The sequence below is a fragment of the Lycium ferocissimum genome, chromosome 10, assembly GCF_029784015.1.
Source record: "Lycium ferocissimum isolate CSIRO_LF1 chromosome 10, AGI_CSIRO_Lferr_CH_V1, whole genome shotgun sequence".
Lineage (NCBI taxonomy): Eukaryota > Viridiplantae > Streptophyta > Magnoliopsida > Solanales > Solanaceae > Lycium > Lycium ferocissimum.
In genome coordinates this window covers 49493104-49520828 of record NC_081351.1, presented here as the reverse complement: position 1 = coordinate 49520828, position 27725 = coordinate 49493104, and the positions used below count along the sequence as shown (strand labels likewise).

The 27725-nt window shown below is 43.3% G+C and overlaps 1 protein-coding gene across 1 annotated transcript; it reads right to left on the bottom strand.

Annotated features, from left to right (window-relative positions):
• Positions 1–3782: 3782 nt before the first annotated feature.
• Positions 3783–8172, bottom strand: LOC132034184 (lysM domain-containing GPI-anchored protein 1-like). Its single transcript, XM_059424462.1, has 5 exons — positions 7227–8172; positions 5018–5135; positions 4781–4942; positions 4641–4672; positions 3783–4299 (listed from the first exon to the last, which is right to left on the bottom strand). The coding sequence occupies exons 1-5, from the start codon at positions 7876–7878 to the stop codon at positions 4022–4024; spliced, it is 1242 nt and encodes a 413-aa protein (XP_059280445.1). The 5' UTR covers positions 7879–8172; the 3' UTR covers positions 3783–4021.
• Positions 8173–27725: the final 19553 nt, after the last annotated feature.

Below are 27725 nucleotides of genomic sequence, written 5' to 3'. Positions count from 1 at the left end.
TAGTTTTTCTTTTGGGGTTTAAACCCCGGGAAACTTTTAAAATAAAAAGCCTAATATGGATGGGGGGTCGTACGGTCGACACCGTACGATTGACGAAACGGTGACAAAATGATTTCCACACGTGGCGATCGAATAATTGATTAACAGGACCAACGGTCGCGATTATAACGGTCGTGAAGAAAGCGGGCTAACGGCAGACTAACTTCGGCTATGTATGAGCCGGACCAACGGCCACGATCGACTCGGCCATGGGAAACGGACCAAGCACGCTAAGAAGTCATCCCAGAATAAATCGGACCCTACCGATGTTCTTCAACGTCTTCGACCGAAACCTTGCGGTAATACCTTCGGTCGACCCTTTTGTGTTTGTCTTTTTTCTTTCGTCGGCCCCCGGTCTCACCGGACAAACGCTAACCCGATTTTTTACCGTATACAGGCTCAAATATGCTATGAAGCGTATTCTACAAAAATATGGTTTCTTGTGTTATTTCTGGTTCGGACCTTTATCTCTTGAAATTTGGAAAAGTAACATTGTATACGGTAAAAACCGGATATATGCAAGGCCCGATGAGGCCAGGGGCCAGGAGAGATAAAAAGAGACGAGGCATGATCATCAAGTCGCCTTAGAGCGATGGAATTGCACCGGTTGCGCCGACTGCCCGGGAGAAAGTGAAACTCTTTTTGGTCCGATATCTCCGGACCAAACTCGGCATTACTCCGATCTAGGTTTCTCCACGTACCAAGTTGATCGTGCCGGGTGGTAGGTTTCTCGCGTGACCAAGTTAATCGTGGTCGTTGGGTCCGGTTGATAGATTACAAATTGCCACGCGTCGGCGCTCGTTTCCGCCACTTACGTTGCCTTGCCAATCATCTCGTGTCGACCGTACGGCCTGACCTTATCCTTTCAGGATTTTCTTCATTCTAAAAGGGTTTTATGTTGTATGCAAGGCCCACAGGGCAAAACTATAAATAAGGGTATTTCCCTACTTTTAAGGGTTAAGCTTTTTGGAATCTAAAGCATTGTAATAGCAAATCAAAATATTGTCTCTCTCTTTAAGCCGAATCTGTGGAGAATTAATGTTTTAGCTTACTTTTCTAATATCACTACACTTAATCGTCAATAGCAACCTATGCAACATTTATATCCAAGTTATTAACGCATATATTTATATCCTCAAACCATAGTATACGAATCCATATATATATATATATATTCCCTCAAGAACCAAAAGATTAAAGTTTATCCACATATCCTATACCTCACTCACAAATTCAATTGATTACCTAATTTCGGGGTAAACAAACATCCAATTATTGAAGCAGAATATTGTGTCATCGCTAATACGTTTGCTAAGGATATTTGGGTGCAACCCGACGTGATCTTTTCCGTGATATTCATGTGATTCTCTTGGAATTTTCTCTTGTTTTTCCGTGATTTGTGCTCCTTATCTCTATATTCATGTTCAGTATTAATTATCACTTTTACGGGGATGGATAAGTGTTATAAGTTTTGGGTTCATCCGAAATCGAAACTTTGACTCAAAATTTATATCTCAATTTTGGATTTACTAAACACAAATAATATTTTCAAATTCAATAAATAAAATATTGTAATAAAATTCTAAATCTTGAATACACTTTTGCTAGTAACACATTGGGCAGTGTTGATTTTCACGTTTCTATACTGCCACATCGCTGGCCTACTGAAAACGACAGCTTGTGGAATTTTGAGTCAGCGTACCGTTTTAGAGGTCCTTGTCACAATCTCCACGTTCAATCAAGAATCAATTGAGGGTACGCATTTAGATATACGTGTCACCCATATGCCTAATACGCTGTGGTCTTGTGAAATCCTCTGGTTTACAGATTAAACTTGAACTCGAACCATCATGCTATCTTTCTGATTCAAGAATTTACAAAATATTTAAATTATATAGTCTTACAAGATATTGTTTAAACTATTCGTGCAATTTACCATATTACACCACTTACATGTTATTATATATTATCGATCAATGCTAGTATTAAATAGAGTTTCCTGTAATTACGAGTGATTTCATTTGTAATGATTTTTACATTGCCAGTTTTTACTCTACGCAGAAAACCCCACCCCATCCCACCCAAAAGAAGCGGTTAAAAAGATTACGACTAAAGTAATGAAGACTGCCCAACCATGTAAATTCAATCAAAGTACGACGAACACACGAAAAATGGACACAAGTAACCAGGGGCGGATGGAGCATTATAATTTGGGGTTCAATTGAACCCCAAATTTTCGATGCGGTGTACAAAGTTATATGTAAAAATTTACTAAATTTATAATAAATAGTAGATATGAACTCATAACTTTAGAAATATAATGATTGATCTTAAAAATTTAAAAATTTGAGCACAAAGAGTTTAAATCACCAGTATCCGCCTACAAGTAACCTATGTATTATCAGCACTTCTCGTTCAGAATAACTACAGCTGCAAACTAACGCAGATTTTACAATCAAGAACATAGAGCATATTAAAGATAATCAAGCATATTTAACATGAACAAACAAGATTAAGAAAAAGAAAAAAAACACATTGTCAGGATCATTGACAAAAGGCCAATTGATGCAGGATACGGTCTGTAACAGGCAGACACATATGTACGACGTTAATTTTCCAGGACAGTGTTCTAAAATCACATTTACCCGTTTCTCTTTAGAATAAGGTTAGCACTAATATGGAAACGCACTAAGATAGTACAAATAAGCACAGCTGCAAGAGAGAATGCCTAGTTAGATTTTACTAGTTACAGCATGTCGTTCCTATTTCTACATATTACAAGTTGAAAGACGTCAATATTTTACCAGTTGAGAAGCAAGAAGTAACAGCAGCCAGCAAACAGGTGTCAAATCCCAGTAACAACTAGCTTAAAAACCAGTAAGGCTGCATCTGATAAGCCGATTCCGGCCCTTCCGAGGCCGTGCGATAAGCGGGAGCTAGTCAAGACCGCCTGCTTTTAAACAGGGTGAAGACGTCACTGGCAATCAAATCTTCTACTAAACTAGAGTCAAATTGAGCTATAAAAACATCAAACTAATTTAGCTTCTTGACTAAAAAGTTGAATTCCTCTCCTCCCTGTTTCTCAGTAACTTGTAGGGGTTCATCCGGAGCAGTAGTTTTAACTCAAATAATAGATTTCAAACCTAGTATAACCAGACAGGCTATAGTAGAATTTCGAACACAAACTCATAAAGTTTAAATCCTGAATCCGCCTTTGGTAACTTGTGATCTCTAAGTCCTACCTCTTCTCCACAACTATGGAGAAGTAATTCTATAACCAAACAAGGGCTTAAGAGAAATGTTGATGCTTTCTTATTCAGGAATCAGAAAAAGGCTTAATGTGCAGAATTCACCTACCTCTCCTCATTTTCTCTAAAATGAGTCTACCAACCCTAACTTACAATGGGAAAATCTTAAAGAACCTTAACACGAGCCCCACCATTGGAGATGAAATTGATTCTCTAAAACATTTCCTTAACATTTATAATCAAAGAGGGATTAAAAAAGCTATATGTAGCTCCATGCAGTATAAGTTCAAATCTAACAGCAAGAAGATCAAAAAGACGCAAAGAAGACAGATAACTTCAAGGGAATATCATATCTCTGTCCAAAGACATGTAATTTCAATAATATATGATACCTCCAACTCTTAAGTTTATGAAGAAAACTTTGTTGAAGCTGATCCCTTAATTTTTTTTTTCCTGCATCTTCATTATAACAAGGTATTGTGCGAAGCGTAAGAATAGACAATGCAAAACCAGATACACAGATATCAATAGTCATACATGAGGGTTAGAATTACAATTCACACAACAAAAAAAAAAAAATAGAAAATCACAAAATTAATTCACAATTTGGGAGCAATAAATAGTAAACCCGACAATCTTCAGGTGAAAAATACACTACACAAAAATTCCACATCCTTCCTCTTTAATCTAATAGGGGAAAACTCCCTCACCTGGTCATCCACAACACATGAGGATTATAATGGAAGTGAGATCGCGTACTTCATAGACAAATACAAGAAAACTGCAATGGGAAAACTAGCAAAAGGGTCCAACAAGCAAGCAGAAGATGAACTTCCACTTGGTCCACCTGAAGGTGGAAACGCTATGACTGAGCCAGATTGGGGCACCACAGAAGAATGTGGACCATTCATGGGAGCACCACCAGATTCAGAAGGTGAAGGGGCAGGAGCAAACATTAAGTCTGGGCCCACTGATGTAGGTGGGGCAACAAGTGGAGGAAATTGCTGGGGTCCTGAAAAAAAAAATTTGATTGCAGAATAATGAAATTGGGAAAAACATTTGTTGTGTTAAGCAAAAGAAACAAAAGAACATTTGTTGCACAGTCTAGTGAAATGAACTGCTGAAAAGATGTCATAACAAGCCACAAGTATGTTTCGCAGATGGAGTTCTAAATTTTAAATGAAATGCCTCAGCACCTAATATAACTGACTGACTTATAAGTTGTCTTTCATGCGGCATATTATAATATTCGTATAGAAATTTGTAGCATAATGCATATGCTGCACAGATTTGTGTTTGGTCTCTATATTTCATAAAACACCAAATAAAAAGGATTATCAATTGAATATTTACCAGGGCATCGAGGTTGAAGAGATGAGGATAATCTGCATCCAGCACAAGACATACAAAGTGTCAAAAGGCCATAAGCAGCAGAAATCAGAGACCATAATAGCTAAGCAATTAAGAGCAGAAAATTGAAGTACGATGCTCACGTAGTGATGATGGTTCCATTAATAAGGCCACCGTAATTGCAAGAAGTCACATTGCAACCACCGCCAGTCTGTTGTACAGTAACATTTCCGAGCATGAGATTGCTGTTCTTGCACTGCATGCTTGAGCAAGAAACTGCTAAGGAAGCTGGCGTGCAGTACAAACTGCAAAACAACCAGCAATATCATGATCACAACTTCCAAAAGACATGGATAACTGCAAAAGAAATTGTGACTTACTTCCGATTCCCTGGTCCACAACTGCATTGCACACAGTGGCCAGCTGTAATAGCATAGCTCCCGTTCGCAACAGATAAGGCATAATCTGAGGCAGCTCTCGAGAAGCTAGATGCACACGCTGCAGAGAGAAGAAACAGCATCTATCATTATCAAACATCTATCATCAAAGAAATCTAGTAGCTTACGGCAATGCTGCTGGCTAAGTTAACATAATTTAAGTTATATCCTTGTTTACAAACACTAAAATATTATGTCAGAGCATTGTTATGGAATCTCTTATAAAGCAGTTCCAACCAGAGTACTCAAGAAGAATTAAGAACACAAAACAATGAAAACTCAGAAGAAGAAATACTTCTGAACTACAAAAAATGGAAAGAGTATCTGTCTGATTTAACCAGAAACGATATATTACTCAATTGAGAAAGGTTATATCCAATCTACGAATAAGGATTCATGTTCGCACCTAAAATGGACAAGAAAAACTCTCAACATGCTACTCTAGGCTTATGCTACTGTAACATGTCTTTTCAAGAACTTTAAGTATTTCACTTACATCTTGTGTCAAGAAGAAGAGAAAACATTGTTACAGGTGACACTCAACTGCTGACCTAGAATTATGAAGTCTAACCACACCGGTCATTCTAAGCAGTTCTCACCAAGAATATCAAAGAAAGATCATTTCCTTTTAAGAGGAAAAAACGAAATCACCCAAAAACATATCAAACTTGTATTCAGATTTGCTTTATAAGCCTTAGCATAACATCAACTATTAAAAGAAACGTCAGTTATAACAATTGTCACTGATTGCTTTATTAGATTACAGAAGGGAAAAAAGGTAGACACAAAGAAGGGTTCTTATGTTGGACATGAAATCTTTGTTAGTTCAAATCAGTGTTATCAACGGCGTTAAGCCCTACCCGCAAGGGTGGCTCAGTTGGTTGAACATGGGGCTTTCATAATGGAGGTCTCAGGTTCGAAACCCCCTGCCTACGACAGCAGGGGATTTGCCTTTTGGGTCGAGCTGGTCGCAGGGAGCTTGCCTAGTGCGGGTTACCTCTCCCGTGTGGTTTCTGAGCTATTGCACAGGAGCTGGGTTTATCCTGTGCGCACCCAAAGGGTAGCTGCTGCAGGTTCCCATGTCATCAAAAAAAAAAAAAAGACGTTAAGCCCTGAAACAAGGCATAAATCTTGTTGAGCGCTTCGCCTAGCTCAGCAGGCGCTTCAATGTTGTCATTAAGGCTCTAAGGCATGCTTTTTCCTTGCCAATGAGCATAACAGTGAAGAAACGACACTAAGCAATTGATATTTCACTTTATCGTATTTTTCTCCAATTACTTTGCCTATATATTTGTTATTCATGCTTATAATTATTAGTCTTGGACTATACATACATATTTGTATTTTTTCCTCCATTTGTGCCTTTCATCATTAAAGCTCACACTTTATTTTGGCTTTTCACCTAAAGGCCCAACGGACCTTAGAATTTTTTTGCACTTTTCGTCTTTGATAACACTGGTTCAAATTACATCCTATATATTCATTAGAAGGTTATAGGGAACCTTCTTTCATATGTACAACATCCACAAACCCACATTGAACATATTTTCTACTAGCATGACATGCATGCCCCCTTGGCCAAATTGGCCCCTCAAAAGGTGAGTTCCAAGAAGCTACATTAAATGTAGATGCACATGCTTCATAATATGTTTCCTACCCATTCAAAATTACTTATATAGCTTGAATAATCAAAGTTTCTTTCAAACCATTCGGCCATGAGAATTATTCACTTTTTTCCGGAACAATTTTTCACTTTATTTCAAAATCAGTGTTTGGTTATAAATTTTCAAAATCCAACTTGGAATTGGATTCCAAATTTAGAAAAGTGCTCCAAAACCTGTTCTCCAACTCCATCTTCATAAATTCCAAATAAAGTGCTCTCTTCTCTCCTTTGCAAAAAGTATAACCGAACACAATTCTAACTTCACAATTTCCAAATAAAGTGAAAAATATTTGGAATTTATCGCCAAACGCCTACTAAGTATCTGAAGATCCAATTAAGCACAGATACACATACAGTATACATAAAGTTGAGTACTATAGATGGAAAATCAAACACTTTGACCCCCTACATAGCATAAAAACACACACAAAAAAAAAAAAAAAAACAGAAAAACAAAGGGAAAAAAAGGAAAAAGAGTGGGTTGCTCACCAGACAAGGGAATGGAAAGAATGTCACCTTCCTTAATAGAAGGACCACTCAATGCATTAACATTCATAAGGTCAGTAAGAGTGGTAGAATACCTAGCAGCAAGCCCTGCAAGAGTATCCACAGGTCGAACAACATATGACATATAAATAGCAGGAAGATTATTATCAGTCCCATTAAAGCAAGTACAAGGAAGTGGAATCCAAAGATTAGTCCCAACATTTAACACTGAAGGGTCAGGACCAACAGCATTAGGATTCCCTTCCTTGATCTGGTCAGCAGAAACAAGACTACCATAAATAGTATCAGCAATTAAAGACAAAGTATCTGAAGGTCTAGTCTTGTAATGAACAAAAGCAGACTTAAAGATCCCATCAACACAAGAGCATTTAACAGGTACTTTAAGGAACAGTTTAGCTGGAAGTATGTGGTTTTCAACATCTGGATATGAGATGTCTATAGCATTTGTAGTTAGAAGAGTGATTGGGTCTGTTTCAAAAAGTGAAGCAACTTCAGAAACTTTAAGGTCAGTGTAAAGAGAGTAACCAAGAAGGGAAGAACAAGTGTCAGAGTTGGAACATGGCTCAATGGTGGATTTTGAGGTTGTTGGATGGATGAAGTTCAAGCTCAACAGTAGGAACAAGAAATGTAGCATTTTCTCAAGATACCCTTTTTCCCTCTTACCTCACTGCACTACTTTTCTTGGTTCCACAGCAAGAAGTTGCAGAAACACAACGACAAAAAAAAGGATTCTTGTTTCTGTTTTAGTAGAAAAAATGGGAGGATTTGGGGTTTGAGAGAGTGAAGAGAGTAAAGGGTTTTCTTGAATAGTGGGGTGGGGTGATGAGGAGGGGGTGGGGTGGGGTGGGGGTGTTTTTTGCTAAGGGGAGAAAGGAAAGTATAGTTTTTATTTGAAAGAAAGTGAGGCAAAGTGAGGATTGTGATGTGGGAAAAGCCAATGGTGGAGACAAAGGTGTAGTATAAAGTGTGCGCGGTGTTAATCTAGACAGACATTAATCGGAATCTTGGTCCTTGGGTTTTCTTACCATTTCCTGCTTTGACTAATTTACCCTTCTTGTGTTTTGGTACTTAATCACTTAGAGCTCGTTTGGCCGGGGAACAAGTTATCCTCGGATTAATTATCTCGTGATTGCTATCCCACTTTTAATGTGGGATAAAAATAACATTATAATTCCGGGATAACTATTAGTGTCCCAACCAAAAATGAGATAAATTCATCCCAAATTTAATCCCAGAATTAATTATCCCTTATCCCTCGTACCAAACGAGCGCTTATACTTTCTCAATTTTTGTCTTACAAGGAAAAAGTACTCTCTCCGTCTCAATTTAAGTGTCTTGGTGTGATTATGTGCGGAATTTAAGAAATAAAAAGAGACTTTTGAATCTTGTGGTTTTAAATTAAAGATGTGTATAATATGAATTTTGTGGTTATAAACTTATCATGTATGATGTTTGAATTGTCAACTTACTATATATAAAAAGAGACACTCGTTTTGAGATAATAAAAAAAAAATAAGACACTTAAATTGAAACGGATGGAGTAGTGTGCAGCTTATGGTATTCCTTTCTTTGTTAGAAATCTGCATTCCATAACTTTTATGTATAAAAATAATGGAATGATATTTTGGATTATAATCAAATAAAGTCACAGAATACGTGATCTAGGGATGCTACTTCAGTCTTTCAAGGACTAATATTTTAGAGATCGCAATTTAAAATGAATTAACTTATTAAAAATCTTTCATGATCCAAATTACATGATGGACTTAACTTCGTCAAGTTGGATCCTTATCAAAATTCTGGAGTTTAGATTTCATAGGGCTACATTGCTTCTAATTTTAAAATTTCCTAATATGAAGCTACATATATCAACAGTGCTTCTTAAGAAAAATATCACCCGTACGATTCATGGGGTGTAATCTAAGTGTATATCGCTATTTATCAAGTACATTATGAAATCTAACTTATGTAACTCATGATCGCCCGTTAAAGTAATTCAATAAAATTAAACTTGTTCACCAACTAGATTGACCCCAAAGGATAAAGAAAAGGGTAAGTGGTGAATATTGACAATTGACAACTTATGAGGACTTAATGCAATTTTACAAGAAAGAGAGGGGCCACTTTGGGTAATCGAAGATCCACGCTGTAATCAATTGAAAAAAGAACACCTGAGAGCTCTTTGTGGCCCACTCCTTATTTACCGTGTTTGGTTTCCTTCGGTTTGGAATCTGCTAAGAATTTGGGGTCACTGAGTACCGGTTAGAGTTATGTATGTATTAGTAACCAATGATCTACTTAATCTAATTTGACCATGTGTTCCTTCAGTTAATATTAGATATATTTTAAAAATTATATAATATACCGAATTTAATCGAGTGATCATGTGCTCACGTGACTCATTTTTAACGGGTAGATTCGCCCCTGGTATTAGTAATATTACTATATTATATAAGAGCAAATGTGAGGACTTTTGTAGTCCTCACAATAATTTCCCAATTTTTTTAAAAAAATTTAATTAATTACTGTTATGTCCTAATCTTATTTATTTAAGTCAATTTTTTTGTTTTTTGTTTTTAAAGTCTACTTTTCAAATGCTATCGAACCTTGGGACTTTTGTAGTCCTCACAATAATTTTCAAATTTTTTTAAAACTTTTTAATTAATTACTTTTAGGTCCTAATCTTATTTATTTAAGTCAATTTTTTTGTTTTTGTTTTTAAAGTCTACTTTTCAAAAGCTATCGAACCTCCTACCTCATTTTTCACGTTCTTTGATTTTACGATTGGTGCTCGATATCCGCATTCGAGCCCAATTAATCCGTATAATTCGCACCGCATCGCGCCTATTCGGGGGAGCGCTTCCTCCAAAGATTTTTTTCCATATCCATGTTCGAACCCCTAATCCTCGAATAAGAGAGGAGCGCCTCCATCTCTTGCACAAGTTAAATTATGTATTTGTCTTAAAAGTTCATTAACTATGTATAGATTATTTATTTAGAACTAAATAACTTTAGAAAATTAGGATACATAAGTTATAATGTCAAATTCTGGTTCCAAATTTGATTTGAATTAAATAATTTCATCAAAATGGAAGTTAAAATATTAAAGGAGTGGAATTAAAATTTTGCTTTATATAACTACCCACTTGTGGGACTACAATGCAGTATATGGTGGTTGTTGTTGTTGTTGTACACTTGTACTAACACAAATTATATTTCTTTAGTTAAAATATCTACTTTTATATTGAGTTTGGGCAGGGAAGACGGCCTCACATAACTAGTATGTATTGATATGAGAGAATTGATGTGTTATTTTATGCAAAGTTTAGTTATTTATGTCTTAGTTATTTCACTTAATAATCATAGATTCCTTCATAATCTATACATGTATTAGTTGTGCGGGTTTCTAAATTACAAACCAAACATCGTATAAATTTTATATATAAATAACTTACTTCCTAACCAGCTACCAAATGCGATATTCGTTAGTAATCTTGTTCAAAACCGGTAAATTAGTAAATCGTAAACTGGAAAAGACATATATGTAAGAAAATATCTTAGACCACATAATTTATTGTGTGTTCTTAAGGCACATCATTCGATTGAAGCTGAAGTCGAGCCGAGCTACGATAGTCGAGAGAGACTCTTCTAGAAGAAGTGTTTCTATGTATAAGCACGCAAGTTTTGCTTTCCCTCACTAATAAGGAATAAAGTTCACTTGTAAAAAATAACTTTTTCAAATTTCAATTCCCTGTTTTCTATTTCTCACTATTTCCCAAATCAAAAAATTGCGTGGACTTCCCTTCATATGGACTAGTCTTTAATCTTTCCCCTCAATTCGCTAGTCTTTAATTTTCGCAAGGCATAGGTTGGTTTCTATGAACCTATGCTTATTCGACCGAAGTTACATTGAACCTGTGCCTTGTCCGGCAAAGGTTCGTGGAAATGAAGTTCTGCCTTAATTTCGCAACTATGCCTATAGGCATAGGTTCTATGTAGTTTCATAGAAATCTTTGCCGTGTCCGGCATAGTTTCTATGTAACTACGTAGCGAATAGGCATAATTTCATAACAACTTATGCATTGCGATTTTTTTTTTTTTTAACTCCGTTGGGGTTCGAACCCAGGATCCAAATGTCAAGGATATTTTCGGCCACTTTTTTGTTACTTAAAGTACTGAAGAATAAAAATTAAAGACCGACAATTTGAGGGGCAAAAATTAAAGATCACCCCCGAATGGGGGCACTCGTCTACACTTCATCTTTAAAGTCCAACAATTTAATGGTCTTTAAAAAGCCCAACAATATTACTTATACAAAATTTAATACTCGCATAACTCGCTTCTAAACGATTAAACCAGCTGCCAAACAACAATACTCCCTCCGGATCGAAAAAAGAGTCCACTCAGCCATTTGCACACCTCTTAAGAAACTACTCACTCCAAGAAAAGAATATGTAAATTGACTACACTACCTCTAATTAAATAAGCATTAAGATCTGATCACGTAATACTTAATAGGGACAAATCTGAAAAGATAAAGTTCATTGTTTCTTGATTAAATAAGTGTACACTTTTTTTTACCCAAAAAGTAGGCTAAATGAACTTTTTTTTTATTTTTTATCATAGGGGAGTAGTTTTTTGTGGCAGCCATATGTTTTCGAAACCCCTACTTTAATCCAAATCAAATGCTCCACTAGACCACAGCAGAAAATCCATGAGTCCATGCTCATATTATGACCGTTGAAAATGTCAGAGAACTTCAAATTCCCAGATGGGCAGACTTCACAGGTTTATTTTCTTTTCTTTTTTCTTTTAATTTTCCTCTCATGCCAAAAAAAAAAAGGGCTTTTAATAACTATTGGCAAAAGATTTTGTCTGCTGAGTTAGCTAATTATTGCAGTATCTAACTTATAATTCTCAGTTTTCTCAAGACAATTACACTAAGGACCGGAATCTGTTTTCCGATTATGATTTTTTAAAATTACTTATATATAGTGAAACTCACGACATTTGCAAATAACAAATGAAAGTTGGTAAAGGAACTTGTACATGTTGAGGAATAATGAAAACACGGTAATTGAACTGAACTGAACTGAACTGCAGTAAGTTTTTAATTCAATAAAAGAGAAAGACTTAAAAGTGAGTAATAAGGCGTGACTGGTTGATGAAAATATATTTTTTTTTTTTAAACTTTTTTTTTAGGAAAATACTTCCTTAAGAAAATGAGAAAAATGACTTTTTTTGTGGGGTAGAGAAAACAACTTTCTTAAGTGGCATTTCACGTTGATCTCTTTTTCACCCCTACTCCTGTCCAATCACATACAGGGGCATATGTAGCCTTGACCGCGGGGGTTCAATAATCAATAGAACCCCCAACTTTCGAAACTAAGCATAAATTTATGTGTAAAAAAAAAATTACAATAAGCAGTAGACATGAACCCATAACTTATAAAATATAAGGGGTTCAACTAAGAATCTTAAAAGATTGAACCCATAAAGTTTAAATCATGAATCCGCCTCTGATCATATATATAGTGTTTGCCTAGATTATGTATAAATGCTTTTGGATAGTATTCTTTATTTACTAATTACCAAATACTAAAAAATAAATAAGAAAACCACTTATTTTTCATTTTCCGTGAAAACATTTTCCTTCCTTACCAAATACACGCTAATTCCCCATAATGTGATTTCAGATAATCTTGCCTGTGTGTGGATAAATACATGTCTACCTTGATATGATGTTTTCACTTTTGGCCTATGATTTAGTAATTATGTTGAAATTGACTGCATTTTGGGTATGATGCATAATGTAATGTTATTTAAGTAAGCATGATTTACTTATTATGAGATATTTACACACTTACTATGTTGAATTATGCGCTTACAGTTTAAAATATATTTTTGACGAGCTCAAAATAATACGAGTTGATCTTTGTTTGGTGGGAAATTATCACACAAAGTGTAACGATATTAAATTGTGATCCTCTATTCAGATTCAGCTAGCACCCCTAGCATACAAAGGTTATGTAAGACTCCTATGAAGTATGTGGTGGTAAAAAATGACACACACCTGAAACTAACTTAGCCCGGCTGAAAGAATGTGACTCGGACATACGATTGCCCGGAGATGGCCCCCACTCCATGGACCAAGCATTAAATTTGCTCGTCCCTCAGTCGTACCATAATCTACAACCCCATACAAAGGAGACGAGGGCCATAACCTGCATACCAACCCCCGCAGGCAGAGCATCCATCCTATGAGAGCTCCAACTTATATTTGTTTACCCCGAAATCGGATAAGTCAATTGAATTTGTAAGCGGGTATAGGATATGCGCTTGGATCTTGATATGTACGGAATAAAGAAAATGTATGTGCGAGGGTTCTTCGATGAAGTAGCTAGTGATGGCGATTCGTTTGCGAATATGAGTGTTTATGAGCAATATAGAACAATTGGCAGATTGAATGCAATATGAACTTGAGTAGGACGGCCTTGGCCGAATCAGAATTTAAGAGAAAGATTGTATATATAGGCTATTCTATTACAAGTGTTCTTAAAAAGCATGAAGGAGCCAACCCTTACAAAGGAGGGGGATGCCCCATATTTATAGTGTTGCCTCCATGGGCTTCGTACAACGTGAACTAATAAAATAATAGTAGCAAAGACGAGATACGCACGGTTGGTGGGATAAGACCGATCGCGCCGTCCGACACACGCTCGTAGGTAGTTGGTCGCCGACAGACGCCATTGGCGCGTGGTCCCCACGCACCCGCTATTCGACCAACGGTCGCTCGGACAACAACTATACGGATAACGGCCACGGCGCTCGGAGAGCACGGACTTGGTCGTTTCGATAATGGAGAAGAGAGGCTCGTTTCACTCCGATACGTACCCTTCCCCGAAAGGGCCAACATCCGTATATTTCTACTCCTTCTCTATCTCGGTTTGGACCATATCCGGTTTTCACCGTATACGCATAGCCCCTCACTTCTCGTCATGCCGATCCATCGAATAACGGGGAGTGAATAACTTTCGAAACCGGTGATTCGGCCAGCTCGTTCTTATTTCCGCATTTTGGCGGGAGCCAATACGTAACGCCTCCCCTTTTATTGGCCACGTGTCTTTCCCCGAATGGTCGGCTCCTGTCAACCGCCTTTTGCCAGTCGTTTCGAGTCGCTTCTCATTAATAACGGGCACGTGGCGAAATCTGATTGGTCGTCCTCGGTAACCGTTCCTCTTCCATGCCTATATAAGGCCCTTTACCCCTTCATTTTACCACTTTTACGCTTCGTTCTTCTTCAACTCCTCCTTATTTCTGCGTTCTTTCGTCTTCCCCATAAACAATCGTCTTCTCATTTGACTTGCTGTTCGATCCACCGCTTCATATTTTGTGAAAAAAGAATCGATTTTGCCATCATTTTCTCAAGCGTTTTGGTTCGAGCGTCGCTGTTTCGCCGTCCCTGACTCGCCAGTTTCTTCACTTTCCTCAAGTTCTACTTTCGAATCCCCTTTCTTTCATACTTCCAAGATGTCCGAATCTACTTCCCATGATGCTCCACCGACGTCACCGGCTCCGGACCGTTTCCCCGACTAGAATCGATCTCACGCTCGGATATTATACCGGCCAAGTTCGCTCAACAAGATCTCGAGGTCGACAAGCCGTCCCTCTCGTTTCGGACGGGGGATACGACGCGAGGCGATACCCTTCATCGATTACCGAGGAGAAACTCGATGTAGTCCGGCCGACCGCGGACGGGACACCCGCCCGAGGGTTTTTGCACCGGCTTGGACGAATCTATCACCGATCACCGAGAAGGGTTCTTGTTCGTATATACTACTCCTTTTACCCCTCAAAATCGATCCCCCGATCGATCCGGCCATTCTTGATATGTGCCGGACCTACGGTGTGACTTTGGCACGCATTGGCCCGATCGTTTCGAGGGTCGTTGCGTGTCTCCGATTATTAGCCAACAACGCCGAGAAGGAATTTACGCCGGGCCACTTGATACGCCCGTACTCCCGAGGTCTTCCGGGCGGCGAATAAAACTTGTCAAGCGCAGCTCCTAACCCTTTCTTCTCGAAGATGGACGAAGACCGGACACGGGGCCGGTTAGAGCGATATGTCCGAGTGAAAACCGAGGACATCATCCCCGCCGACTACATGCCCTTCCCGGAGAAATGGAACGATAAGCGTAAGTTCGAATCTTTGGGCAATCGTTTTTACGCATTTAGTCATTCTTTTGCCCTTCTTCGATCTCGTTGCCTCATTGCTTTCTCTTTGCTTTTATTTAGCCAATCTGGGACACGTTCCTCCCGTTATTCGCGATCCGAGCGAACGGGTCACCGCGCTCCTCTCCGCGCACCCCTACGAGAATCGAACACGGGCTCACCGTCTCGTGGCCGCGGGTGGCGCAAAACCACGGTAATATTTTTATTCCCTTTCATGTTTTGTTGTGTTTTCCACCGCCCGTGGCCCTTTGAATTCGCAACCTTCGCCATCGCTTTTGCCTTCGGTGCTCCGCCCAAGGGTTCGGTGCCCGAGGCCTCGAATCTAGAACCGCCATCCCGCACCGCCATCCGAGTTTGACACGGCGGGTTCTTCCCGTGTTCTCGACGATGCCGCAAAAGAAAAGGACTTCCGAAAAGTCGCCGACACCAAAATCCAAGTTAAGGGAGTCGTTCGCCCGCCTTCAAGCGGAAGAGGCCGAGCCCGACATCATCGTTCGAGAGTCCGCCGGTCCCTCCGTGGCCCCAATACCGGAGGGAGGAGTCTCCCGTTCCGCCCTTCCTTCTATCGGCGAAGGTCCGTTTGTTCCTCGCTCCACATTCAGTGCGGGAAGAAATACTTTCACCTGCTCCTCTTCTGGCCGATTGACTTTGTCGACATTTCAGCGAAACTTCTTCGGGAAGACACTCCCCTGCAAAGGAAAAGATCCGGAGAAGCGATCGTCGAGGCCGTAAAAGGCCAGATGTTGTAGAGAACCGAGATCGAAGCCCCTGCTGTGCGTTCGTCCGTCTCCCGGCACGAGCGGCTAGGATCGGCGAGCCCCCGGCCTTTGCCGAAAAAATATTGAGGTCGTTTCCAAGTTCATCCACCCCGCCTCGCGTGTGGATGATTTTGACGATATGTTTCGGGGACCCTCCCGCCACTCGCGGCGCCGGGCTTCGTCATCTTCCTATTCCTCGGCCACGAGACGGGCCGATCGGCCTCCGAGTCCGGCGCCGTGGGGATAGCTCGAACATTTTCCCGCCCGAGCGTGGAGCCAAGGAGAACCCGATCAATAGTAGTCACCGTCCCCGAGGACCGTAGCTTCTTATCTCGTCCGTGGCGTGGCGAGCTATTTACGTCCCCTCATCTCGCACCTGGGACGTACGCAAAACGACCGGAGTCTTTCGCGTTGCCTTATTAACGAGTGGTACGTACGCGGGCAACCGGTAAGATTTTTAGCCACTTTTGCTCATTTTATTCTCGAATGCCATCCTTTCTTCGCCCAAGTTTTTCGTTTGTTTCATCCGCGAGCGCGGTGTCGGTCAACGAGGCCTTCACCCGTGCCCAACACGAGACAGACGATCTTCTGTGGGCCAACCCGATGCCCGTGCCGAGAGACAGCAGAAATATAAACACCTTTCTTCGGGGAGTAGCGAGGGAGAATTAAACCGCGCCGTGCCGGCCAACCTTCGCCCCGAGCTTGACGCGGCCGGCGAGGAAAACCGCCGTTGAAGAGTGATCCGTCGCCATGACCGATTATAACCGGAACCTCGAGGCCGACAAGATCGCTTTCTTAGCCGGATAAAACCCAATTCTCTACGCGGTTGGATGAACTCGAGGCCACGGTTTCCCAACTTCTGTGGTGAGCCGGATTCGTGGAAGGCCGATGCCACGGTTTGTCCGAGAGGAACCCGGCTCGAGTCCGAGGTACTTTGTTCAAAGAGCGCAAACAGGAGTATTCGAGGAAAAAGCCGAGGAGCGGGCCCGGACATGCGAGGGTATTAAAACCGAACTCGAGGGGCGATTAAAGCTAATGACAGCCCTTGGCCGAGCCGGACGCGGCCAACCATATGAGAGATGACCTCGAGAGAAACCGGCTCATTTGGAAGCCAAACTCGACCAAGGCCGAGGCCGATTTGGAGGAAACTTGGAAGAGAGCGAGGCGGCCGAGACTCATACCGCTATTGTCGCCGAGTACGAGAAGCGGAAGTCTCGGCGTCTCACCCTCGAGCAAGTCGAGCACGGCATCGAGGATCTTCCCGCCCCGATACTCGAAGCCAAAGGAACGGAGGAGAAGGCTAACCGTGCTCTCGGTCCGAGTCGACGACTCCGAGCAGACAAGAGTCCGAACATTCATCCTCCTCCGGTCATGCCGGATAGTGTAGGGGCAAATATTCTATATCTATCTTTTTATTTTTTGTCTCTACGGGACTTTTATTTTTCTTTTGATGTAAAGAACATCCGTTGTATAAATGAAAAGTGCATCTTTCCCCGCTTCTTCGTTCTAATGTTTGTCATTATTTTTGCCGCGATCGTTGGTCCGTTTTCGGACAAGGTGACTCGTGGTCATTGATTCATCATGCCCGTTTGGATTTTGTCCGATCTTCGAGGGTTCGGCCGTCTCCAAATTTCGAGGACCGTTTTATTAGAGTCGACATTTTTCTTCGGCCTATTTCGTGTCGTGTCTTTTTCAAATTTTTGGCTAACAAAGTGGCAGCCCCGTTTGGGGGTCTTATCGAGTTTTTGGTCGATTACCTTTGCTATCTTGTAGAAAGTACAATTTAACAGAAGTTGCTAACTTTGACAACTTTTTGACAACTTTGCTTTTGTAAAACGTTTGTACATATGAGAGTTTTGACTCTTTCTTCTTTTGTCGTAGCAAGTGTAAAAATGGGACATGATTCATTATGATCGTTTGGTCCTTACATTGGAGGCTATGGCCGATGGCCGGGTCTTATTTTGCCGTAGCAAATTTTGGACGGGACACGATTCATTATGATCGTTCGTCCTTACATCGAGGCTACGGTCGGCGGCGGTCGGTCTTATTTTGCCGTAGCAAACGGATGGGACACATTCATGATGATCGTTTGGTCCTTACATCGGAGGCTATGGCCGGTGGCCGGGCCTTATTTTGTCGTAGCAATTGATCGGCGTTACCCTTGGTACGGGCATAGTACCCCTCAAAGACCGACCCGAGCCTCGAGGTCGGTGCGAGAAGCACGTTACGTTCTTCGCATTTGTTCAAGAACACGTTGTACTTGTCGCTCATTAAAAACCTTGTCGGAAAACCCGTTTTGGGACAAAACCGTACGAAGGAAAAGAGTGCAACACGCGTTTTCAGATCTAGATCCTAATTTTGCCCCGCTCTTGACTTCCTGCAAAGAAAAAGGTTAACAAGAGATCATGGGGAGGCCATACCTTAGCAGTAGTATCTTCGTACGGGCCAAGTTCCAATTATTACGCAGACGCCGCCCGTCCACGGACTCCAATCGATACGATCCTTTCGCTTCGTTATACCGATCACCTTGTACGGGCCTTCCCGCCTGGGACTCCAGCCTTCCTTCGTCGGGGGTTCTCGGTGTGCAAGGTAACCTTTTGAAAGACTAAATCCCCAACTCGAAAGTACCGAAAGTTGGCTCTTCTGCTGTAGTATCTCTCCATCCTTTGTTTTTGGGCCGCTATGCGGACCGACGCTCTTTCGCGTAGTTCATCCGCGAGGTCGAGCTTCACGCCATGGTCTCCCCGTTTGACTCTCCTGTGGTATACCTGAAACGGAGGGTCAGTTCGCCGACTTCCACGGGGATGAGGGCTTCGGTTCCGTAAACCAATGAAAACGGGGTTTCCCCCGTGCTTGATTTTGGCGTGGTCCTGTAAGCCCACAATACCTCCGGTAACATCTCCCTCCAACGGTGTTTCGATGCTTCAAGTCTTTTCCTCGTATTTTGGATTATCGTTTTGTTCGTGGATTCTCCCTCGTCCGTTGGCTCACGGTGGTACGGGGTCGATACGATTTTCTTGATCTTCAATCCTCGAGGAAATTGTTGACCTTGCCACCCACGACCGAGGACCATTGTCACAAGTTATCTTGCGGGATGCCGAAACCACAGACGACGCGATCCCATACGAAGTCGATGACTTCCTTCTCTCTTATCTTTTCGAAGGCCTGCGCTTCAACCCATTTAGAAAAATAGTCAGTCATAAACAAAATGAAACGGGCCTTACCTGGTGCCTGGGGTAGCGGACCCACGATGTCCATTCCCCACTTCATGCGGGGCGAGACGACCGAACGCAAAGCAACTCCCCCCGGCCGATGAATCATCGGAGCACGTTTCCGATGCCCTCACATTTTCGGACAAAATTTTTCGTGTCTTCGTCCATCCGGTTCCGAATAACCGCCCCGACTATTTTTCGAACCAAAGCCTCTCGCACCGACCGGCTGCCGCAGTTCCTCCTCGTACCTCTCTCATCACGTACTCCGTTTCACCCGGCCCCAAACACTTGGCTAGAGGACCGAGGAAGGAGCGTCGATACAGCTGGTCATCCACTAGGCAAAAGCGTGCAGCCTTGGTCCGTAGCGATCGTGATTCCTTCGGGTCATTTGGGAGCCTACCATCACGCAAAGAGTACTTGTCGCGCCAATCCCGGTTAACTTGATATTTCTTCGCGCGTTTTCAATGGCCCGTTAAGCGCCCATTCCCGAGGTATATATTCCCCCTCGACCGAGGACCCCAAGTTTGCTAATGCATCGCTTCACCGTTCGCTCCTCTTGGCACATGCCGTATGACCCATTCTTTGAATACGGAGTACCACTTGGGTTTTTTCAAGGTATCGCTGCATCCGTTCGTCCTTTACCTCGAATATGCCGTTCACCTGGTTCACGACCAAAAGCGAATCGCACTTTGCTTCGATTGTTTCAGCCCCCATGCTCCGAGCTAATTCCAAACCTGCAATCATAGCCTCATACTCGGCTTCATTGTTAGTCCAATAGCTTCTCTAACGGACCGTCGGACGACCTCCCCGTTCGGGGTTCTAAGGACGATCCCGAGCCCGAACCCCTATGATTCGAGGCCCCGTCCGTACGTAGAGACCAAACGCCCGTGAACTTTCCCGGGTCGCATAAGTTCCTTTTCGACCCTCGGGACCATGGACGGGGTAAAATCGCCACAAAATCGGCCAAGATTTGGGATTTGATGGCCGTCCGAGGTTTCTATACTCGATATCGTAACCGCCGATTTCAACGGCCCATTTTGTTAACCTTCCTGATAACTCGTTTATGCATGATGTTTTTCAAAGGGTAAGTGGTTATTACACATACGGGGTGGCATTGAAAATAAGGTTTGAGCTTTTCCGGAAGCGCTTACCAATGCCAACGCCGCCTTTTTCCAATTGGGGATAACGGGTCTCCGCATCCCCCGCAGTCCTACTTACATAATAGATAGGGAATTGCGTACCGATTCTTCTCGACCAAAACGCCGCCACCGCCACCTCGAGATCTGAGGTAGAGAAAAAGGGCTCACCCGCCTTTGGTGTGTGTAATAACGGGGGTTGGATGATACCTCTTCAACTCCCTTAGGCTTGTTGGCATTCGGTGTCCAATCGAAGTCGTTCTTCTTTCTGAGCAGAGAGAAGAAACGGTGACTCTTGTCCGAGGACCTCGAAATGAAGCGACTCAGCGCCGCTATCCGTCCGGTGAGCTTCTGCACCCCTTTTATGTTGTTCACGACCTCGATGTCCTCGATGGCCTTGATCTTGTCCGGGTTGATTTCGATCCCCCAGTTTGATACCATGAACCCCAGAAATTTACCGGACCTTACTCCGAAGGCACACTTCTCCGGGTTGAGTTTCATGTTGTATCTGCGCAGTACGTCGAAGGTTTCCTGCAAATGCTTTAAATGGTCCTCGGTTTCCAGGGACTTAACAACCATATCGTCAACATAAACCTCTATTGTTTTCCTATTTGTTCTTCGAACATCCCATTAACTAGGCGTTGGTAAGTTGCACCAAAGATTTTTAATCCGAAAGGCATGACGTTATAACGCAAGTCCCATAACGGGTGATGAAGGATGTTTTCTCGATCCTCCGGTGCATCCGCATTTGGTTGTACCAGAGTAGGCATCGAGGAAACTCAACATTTCATGCCTCCGGCCGTTGCATCGATCATTCTCGTCGACGTGAGGCAACGGAAAAGAATCCTTCGGCATGCCTTGTTTAAATCCTTATAATCGACACACATTCGAAGTTTATTACCTTTTTTGGGCACCACCACACACGTTAGCGAGCCAATCCGGGTATTTCACCTCCGGATGGAGCCTATATTCAAAAGCTTTGTTACCTCGTTCTTTACGAAGGCGTGTTTTTCCTCGACACGGGCCTTCTTTTTTGCTTCACCGCTTAAATTTTCCATCCAAGTCGAGTTTGTGTGACGCTATTTCCGGTGATATACCTGTCATGTCTATATGGGACCATGCAAAGCAATCGGCGTTAGCTTGAAGAAATTCAATTAATTTACGCCTGAGCTCCGGGGTAAGTCCCGTGCCCAGGTATACCTTTCTGTCCGGCAAGAACTCGAACAAAACGATCCGTCTCCGGGCCTCCTCCACGGCCGATTTGGTCGCGTCCGAGTCATCCGGCACGACGAAGGACCCGGGCATCCCGAAGTCATCCTCTCCATACACCGGATCCGGTCCAAAGGTTCTTAGTTGCTATTGGGGACCTCGCTCCTCCGGTTGTACCCTTCTCTTCGAGCCGGCTTCTCGGCCGGGGAGGCGCCGTCTACCGCGAACATCTCCTTTGTCGGCGGCCGCTCGCCCGGATGGTTTTCACCCCTCCGGGAGCGGGGGGAATTTCAATAACCGATGCAGTTGTCGGGGGCGCTTTCATGCTATGTATCCAAGGTCTGCCTAACAACGCATTATATTTCATGTCCCCTTCGATCACATAGAACATTGTTTGTTGAATGGTGCCGTCCGCGTTCACGGGCAACGAGACCTCTCCCTTCGTAGTCTCGCTAGCCATATTGAACCCGCTGAGTACCCGGCCACCGCACAATCCTATCGAACAACCCTAGTCGTTCGACCACTCCCCGACGAATGATGTTGGCCGAGCTACCGGGTCAACCAAAATACGCTTAATCTTAGTTTTAAAGACAAGTACGAAATTACGGCGCATCGTTGCGCGGTCGAACGATGCCCTCCGCGTCTTCATCATCAAGAGAATAGAGCCCCCGGTCGAATGGTCTCGGATGCGTTTTTCAGAACAATCGAGACCTGGTCCGTTTCACACACGGCTCCCGAGGACGTCAATACCCCCAACTATCATGTTGATCGTATGCTGGTGTTCGACCGGTTTGGCCCTTCGAGGAGCTTCCCGCTCACTGTAGTGATTTTTGGCGCGCGTCACCGCATCTCGAAGGTGGCCGTTTTTTAATAACCGGGCTACCTCCTCTCTCAATTGGCGGCAATCCTCAGTTTTATGGCCGTGGGTTCCGTGATACTCACACACCATGTAGGATCCCGCTGTGCCGGTCCGACCTCGGTGGTCGGGGCCACCGCACATCCGTACCGCCGATGGCCGATACAAGGCCCGAGGTGTTGACGTTGAAGTTGTACGCCGAAATCTTCGTGGACCCTTATGGTTGACGGGACTTCCGCGTCGCTCCCGAACGAGAGTCCCTGGCCGTTTCGACCGCGCTCGACTCGCTTGCTACCCCCGACCGAGAGGTGGTTCGGCTCTCCCTCGACCCTTCCGACCCGGAGATTGGTCTCTCCGGTGGGAGTACGTCGAAACCTCTCTTTTGTTGACTCAGAATTCATTTCATACCCCTTCCTCGGCTTCTCGAAACCTCTGTCCGCCTTCAACTTTACCGGGGAGAGCTCGAACTGATCATCCTCCACCCGAATCTTCGATTCATACCGATTGTGGACGTCGGCCCATGTTACGGCCTCGTATTCCAGCAAATTCTCCTTCAACTTGGCAGAGGCAACCGAGCTTAGCATGTTGAGCCCTTTTGTGAAAGCTTGTGCGGCCCATTCCTCTAGCACCGGGGGTAATTCCATCCGTTCCCTCTGGAACCGGGTAACGAACTCCCTTAGTAACTCATCGTCCCTTTGAGTTATCCGGAAGATGTCGGCCTTACGGCCCGCACCTTGATGGCACCGGCATGTGCCTTACAAAGGCGCGCCCAAAGATTTCGAACGAAGTGATCGAGTGCTCGGTAGATGGTCATACCACGCGCCGCTCCCTTCGACAGTAGTTTCCCCAAATTTTTTCGAAAGACAATACCGACTCAATTTCATCTTCTTCCATATCATTGCCTTTTATGGCGCAAGTATACGAGGTCACGTGCTCGCGCGGGTCCGTGGTGCGGTCGTACTCGGATGTCGGGCATTTTGAACCTCTTCGGGATCAGTTTCGGGGCCGCACTTGGTGGAAAAGGCCTTTGGATGTACCTTTTCGAATTCGGTCCCTTCAGTAAAGGTGGAGCCCCCGGTATCTGGTCCACCCGAGAATTATATGTCTCAACTCTCTTCTCGGTCGAATCCACCCGTTTTGCCAAAGTCTCAAGCATCTTCAGGACCTCGGTAGAGGAACCGGCCCTAGAATCATTACTCTCGATCACCCGTGGCTCGTTCCTTCCAATTTCCACTGCACCCTTGGCCTTTCCCGGCCTAGCTTCCCCTTGTCCACTTTGCAACCGGGCAATCGCCATTCCTTGCTCGGCAATTGCTGCTCTTTGTTCCTGCAACATCTCGAAAATCAGACGCAAATTAATGCCGTCATTTGGTTCCTCCGGTTCCCTCTGGCTTTGGGCCCGAGACAATGTAACGGAGTTATGAGTTCTTAGGAGGATCGCGGGCCGGTGGTAGGGCGACATTCTCTCGATCCACGGTGTTTTGTCGATTGAGCCCCTCCCTCGAGTTAATGGGGCTCGGGTCAGCAGGGTTTGGTAGTCCCCGTGGTCCGCTCCCCTCATTTTCTGCCACAATTTCGGTGTTATTAACGTGACCAGATTGTCCGACATCAGCCATAGATCCGTTTTTGACGAGACGAACGGGGGGTGGCGTTACGATTTAGCTGAGTTTGATAAAAATCAAGACTAAGAACTATTATCCTAGCCCCACGGTGGGCGCCAAACTGTTTACCCCGAAATCGGATAAGTCAATTGAATTTGTAAACGGGTATAGGATATGTGGTTGGATCTTGATATGCACGGAATAAAGAAAATGTATGTGCGAGGTTCTTCGATGAAGTGGCTAGTGATGGCGATTCGTTTGCGAATATGAGTGTTTATGAGCAATATAGAACAATTGGCGTATTGAATGCAATATGAACTTGAGTAGGACGCCTTCGAATCGTAATTTAAGAGAAAGATTGTATATATAGGCTATTCTATTACAAGTGTTCTTAAAAAGCATGAAGGAGCCAGCCCTTACAAAGGAGGGGGATGCCCCATATTTATAGTGTTGCCTCCATGGGCTTCGTACAACGTGAACTAATAAAATAATAGTAGCAAAGACAGATCGTACCTGGATTTAGCGGGATTGACCGACCGCGCCGTCCGACACACGCTTGGTAGGTAGTTGGTCGCGACAGACGCCATTGGCGCGTGGTCCCCATGCAACGGCTATTCGGACCAACGGTCGCTCGGACAACAACTATACATGATAACGGCCACGGCGCCGTAGAAATGACTCTGGCCGTTTTGATAATGGAGAAAAAGAGGCTCGTTTCGCTCCGATCGGTATCCTTTCGAAAGGACCGGGTAACATCCGGTATATTTCTACTCCTTCTCTATCTCCGGTTTGGACCATATCCGGTTTTCACCGTATACAATATTTTGATAGTTTGTACCCACGACATTCCCTATGAAACGATCCCTAGTGTTAAATTTAATTCTCTAACTCTTGAACATTACGTCGTTCCTAACAAATTCAAAGGATATCAATAAGGCTTCTATGCTTTTTCTTTCCATTTCGTTATTATCTACCATTTACTTATTGTTCGTACTTACTTCCGCTATAGGCCTCGTTCCTTAACCTTAGGTTTTTTTTAAATATAATTTCGTTAATTTTTTTTTCCTGCTTTTGGTTTCTCAGCGCTAAAATGACATACGCTTTTCCAACATCTTTGTCCCCTGAGCACATCAAAATCGACATAGAAGTGGTGGAGGAAAAACTAAAAGACCTCCAAACTTTCTTCAAGCTCCAAAATGACGAGACGGAGAAGCAAAGGCTAGCTAAGGCAGAATTGATGTTGAAAATACTCGATAATAGTCTAACATCCTAAAGTAGCAAAACTCGAAACTCCAACAAAAGATCCAGACGCTGACAAGACCAACTGTGCAGTAGCGACTAGCGGAGGTCCATGACTTTACTATATATCCTGACGGCCAACGGGGTGCGAGGCACACGAGAGGCAAGATCCAACCACAGCAATGGCCTAACCAAATGTGTGGCTCGTAAGCCACGCCCCATGAATATCGACAATATCCTCCAAACGAGAATCCTCGGCAAATTTGAGGAATTGGAGGCATGACTAGAATGCTTTCTTATCGCGCCACCTCCTAAAAAGAAGATGTCAGTCCATAGCTATGCGGAAGGACCATTCAGGATCCAATAGCTACCACCGCATTTGTTTACCCCGAATTCGGATAATCAATTAAATTTGTGAGTAGGTATAGGATACGTGGTTAAGCCTCAATCTATTCGATGGAAAATATATATATAGGTATGATACAAAGAAAGTAATAATAATCTGAGATCCGCTGAAGATTCGTGTATCTAATAACATATGAGTATTGCTTGATTAGATAGATTTAGGATATGAACACAATGAACCCGGACCAAAATCCGGTATTGAGAGAGAGATTTGTATATATTTGCTAATACAAAGTGTTCTTTTTTCCTTGGAGCCGTTTCTTACAGGAGGGATGCCCCATATTTATAGTGTTGCCTCCACGGGCTTCGTACAACGTGAACGATAAAATAATAATAACAAGGACGGCCGAACGGATTTGGTGGGATTAGACCGACGGCGTCGTCCGACACACGCATGGTTGGTGGTTGACCATGGCAGACGCCACCGACGCGTGGCTCACGACGCAACCCGCTATACGGACCAACGGCCGTACGGACCAACGACTATCACTCGACCCGCCGTACGGACCAACGGCCGCCACACGGACCAACGGCCGTACGGACTAACCGCTACACCGACCAACGGCCCCGACCGTCTCGCCGATAAAGGTGGTGGGCCAAATGGTGTCCTTGCTCGCCCTCGGGTCCAAGCGCTCCTCCCGTTTAGCTCGAATGTCATCAGCACGTTCCTCTCTTCCTTCCCCTGGTCCTCGTTTCATCGGTTTACGTTATATCCGGTTTTTACCGTATACAGATAGCCCCCACACTTTCCGGATCAACGATCTATCGGAGTAACGGGAAGTGGATGAATCAAGCCTTCACCTTATTCTTCCTCCCTTTTACTTTCTTCATTTGACTTTATTCTCTCTTCATTTCGTCATCTCTAATCATTTTCCATCTCTAGTTTGCTGTTGTTTTTGCTAGAATCTTTGGTCCGTTTTAAGGACAAGCTGACTCATGGTCATTTAGTTCATAGTGCCCGTAGGACTTACCTGATGCTTTGTGAATTCAGACGTCTCCAAATCACGATGGGCATTTTTAGGGCCGGTATTTTTCGGACACCTGACTCTCAGCCTTGACTAAATTTAGATGCAACAGTCCCCGTTTGGGGAAGTTAAGAAATTTCGTCTCTGATCATTGTGACCTCGTTGCCTAAGTCGAATTTCGACCATAGTTCCAAAGATAGGGTATGTGAATGAGATAGTGCCGAAATACGGCTGTTATCACCGGGGGAAAGCCCATTTAATCAGAAAGACACTCGAGATTTTTGTATTGCGAAATGTCTGTATACATGAGAATTTTCATTTCTTCTGCCTTTGCCGTAGCAAATACTAAGTGGGACACGATTCGTTATGATCGTTTGGTCCTTACATCGGAGGCTATGGCCGGTCCTTAATTTTGCCGTGGCAAATGTTGAACGGGACACGATTCATTATGATCGTTTTGTCCTTACATCGGAGGCTATGGCCGGGCCTTAATTTTGCCGTGGCAAATGTTGAACGGGACACGATTCATTATGATCGTTTTGTCCTTACATCGGAGGCTATGGCGGGTAGGGCCTTAATTTTGCCGTGGCAATGTTGAATGGGACACGATTCATTATGATCGTTTTGTCCTTACATCGGAGGCTATGGCCGGTGGCCGGGCCTTAATTTTGCCGTGGCAAATGTTGAATGGGACACGATTCATTATGATCGTTTTGTCCTTACATCGGAACCTAATGCAGAAGGTCCGGTCTTGATTTGTTGAGCTCCTCCGTTTTCCATTAACCAGGGTAAACCTCGATGTGGGTATAAGTCCCCTAGTGCTTATCCGAGCCGCAAGATCTGCGAGCGCTATCAAGCCCCACTCGTAG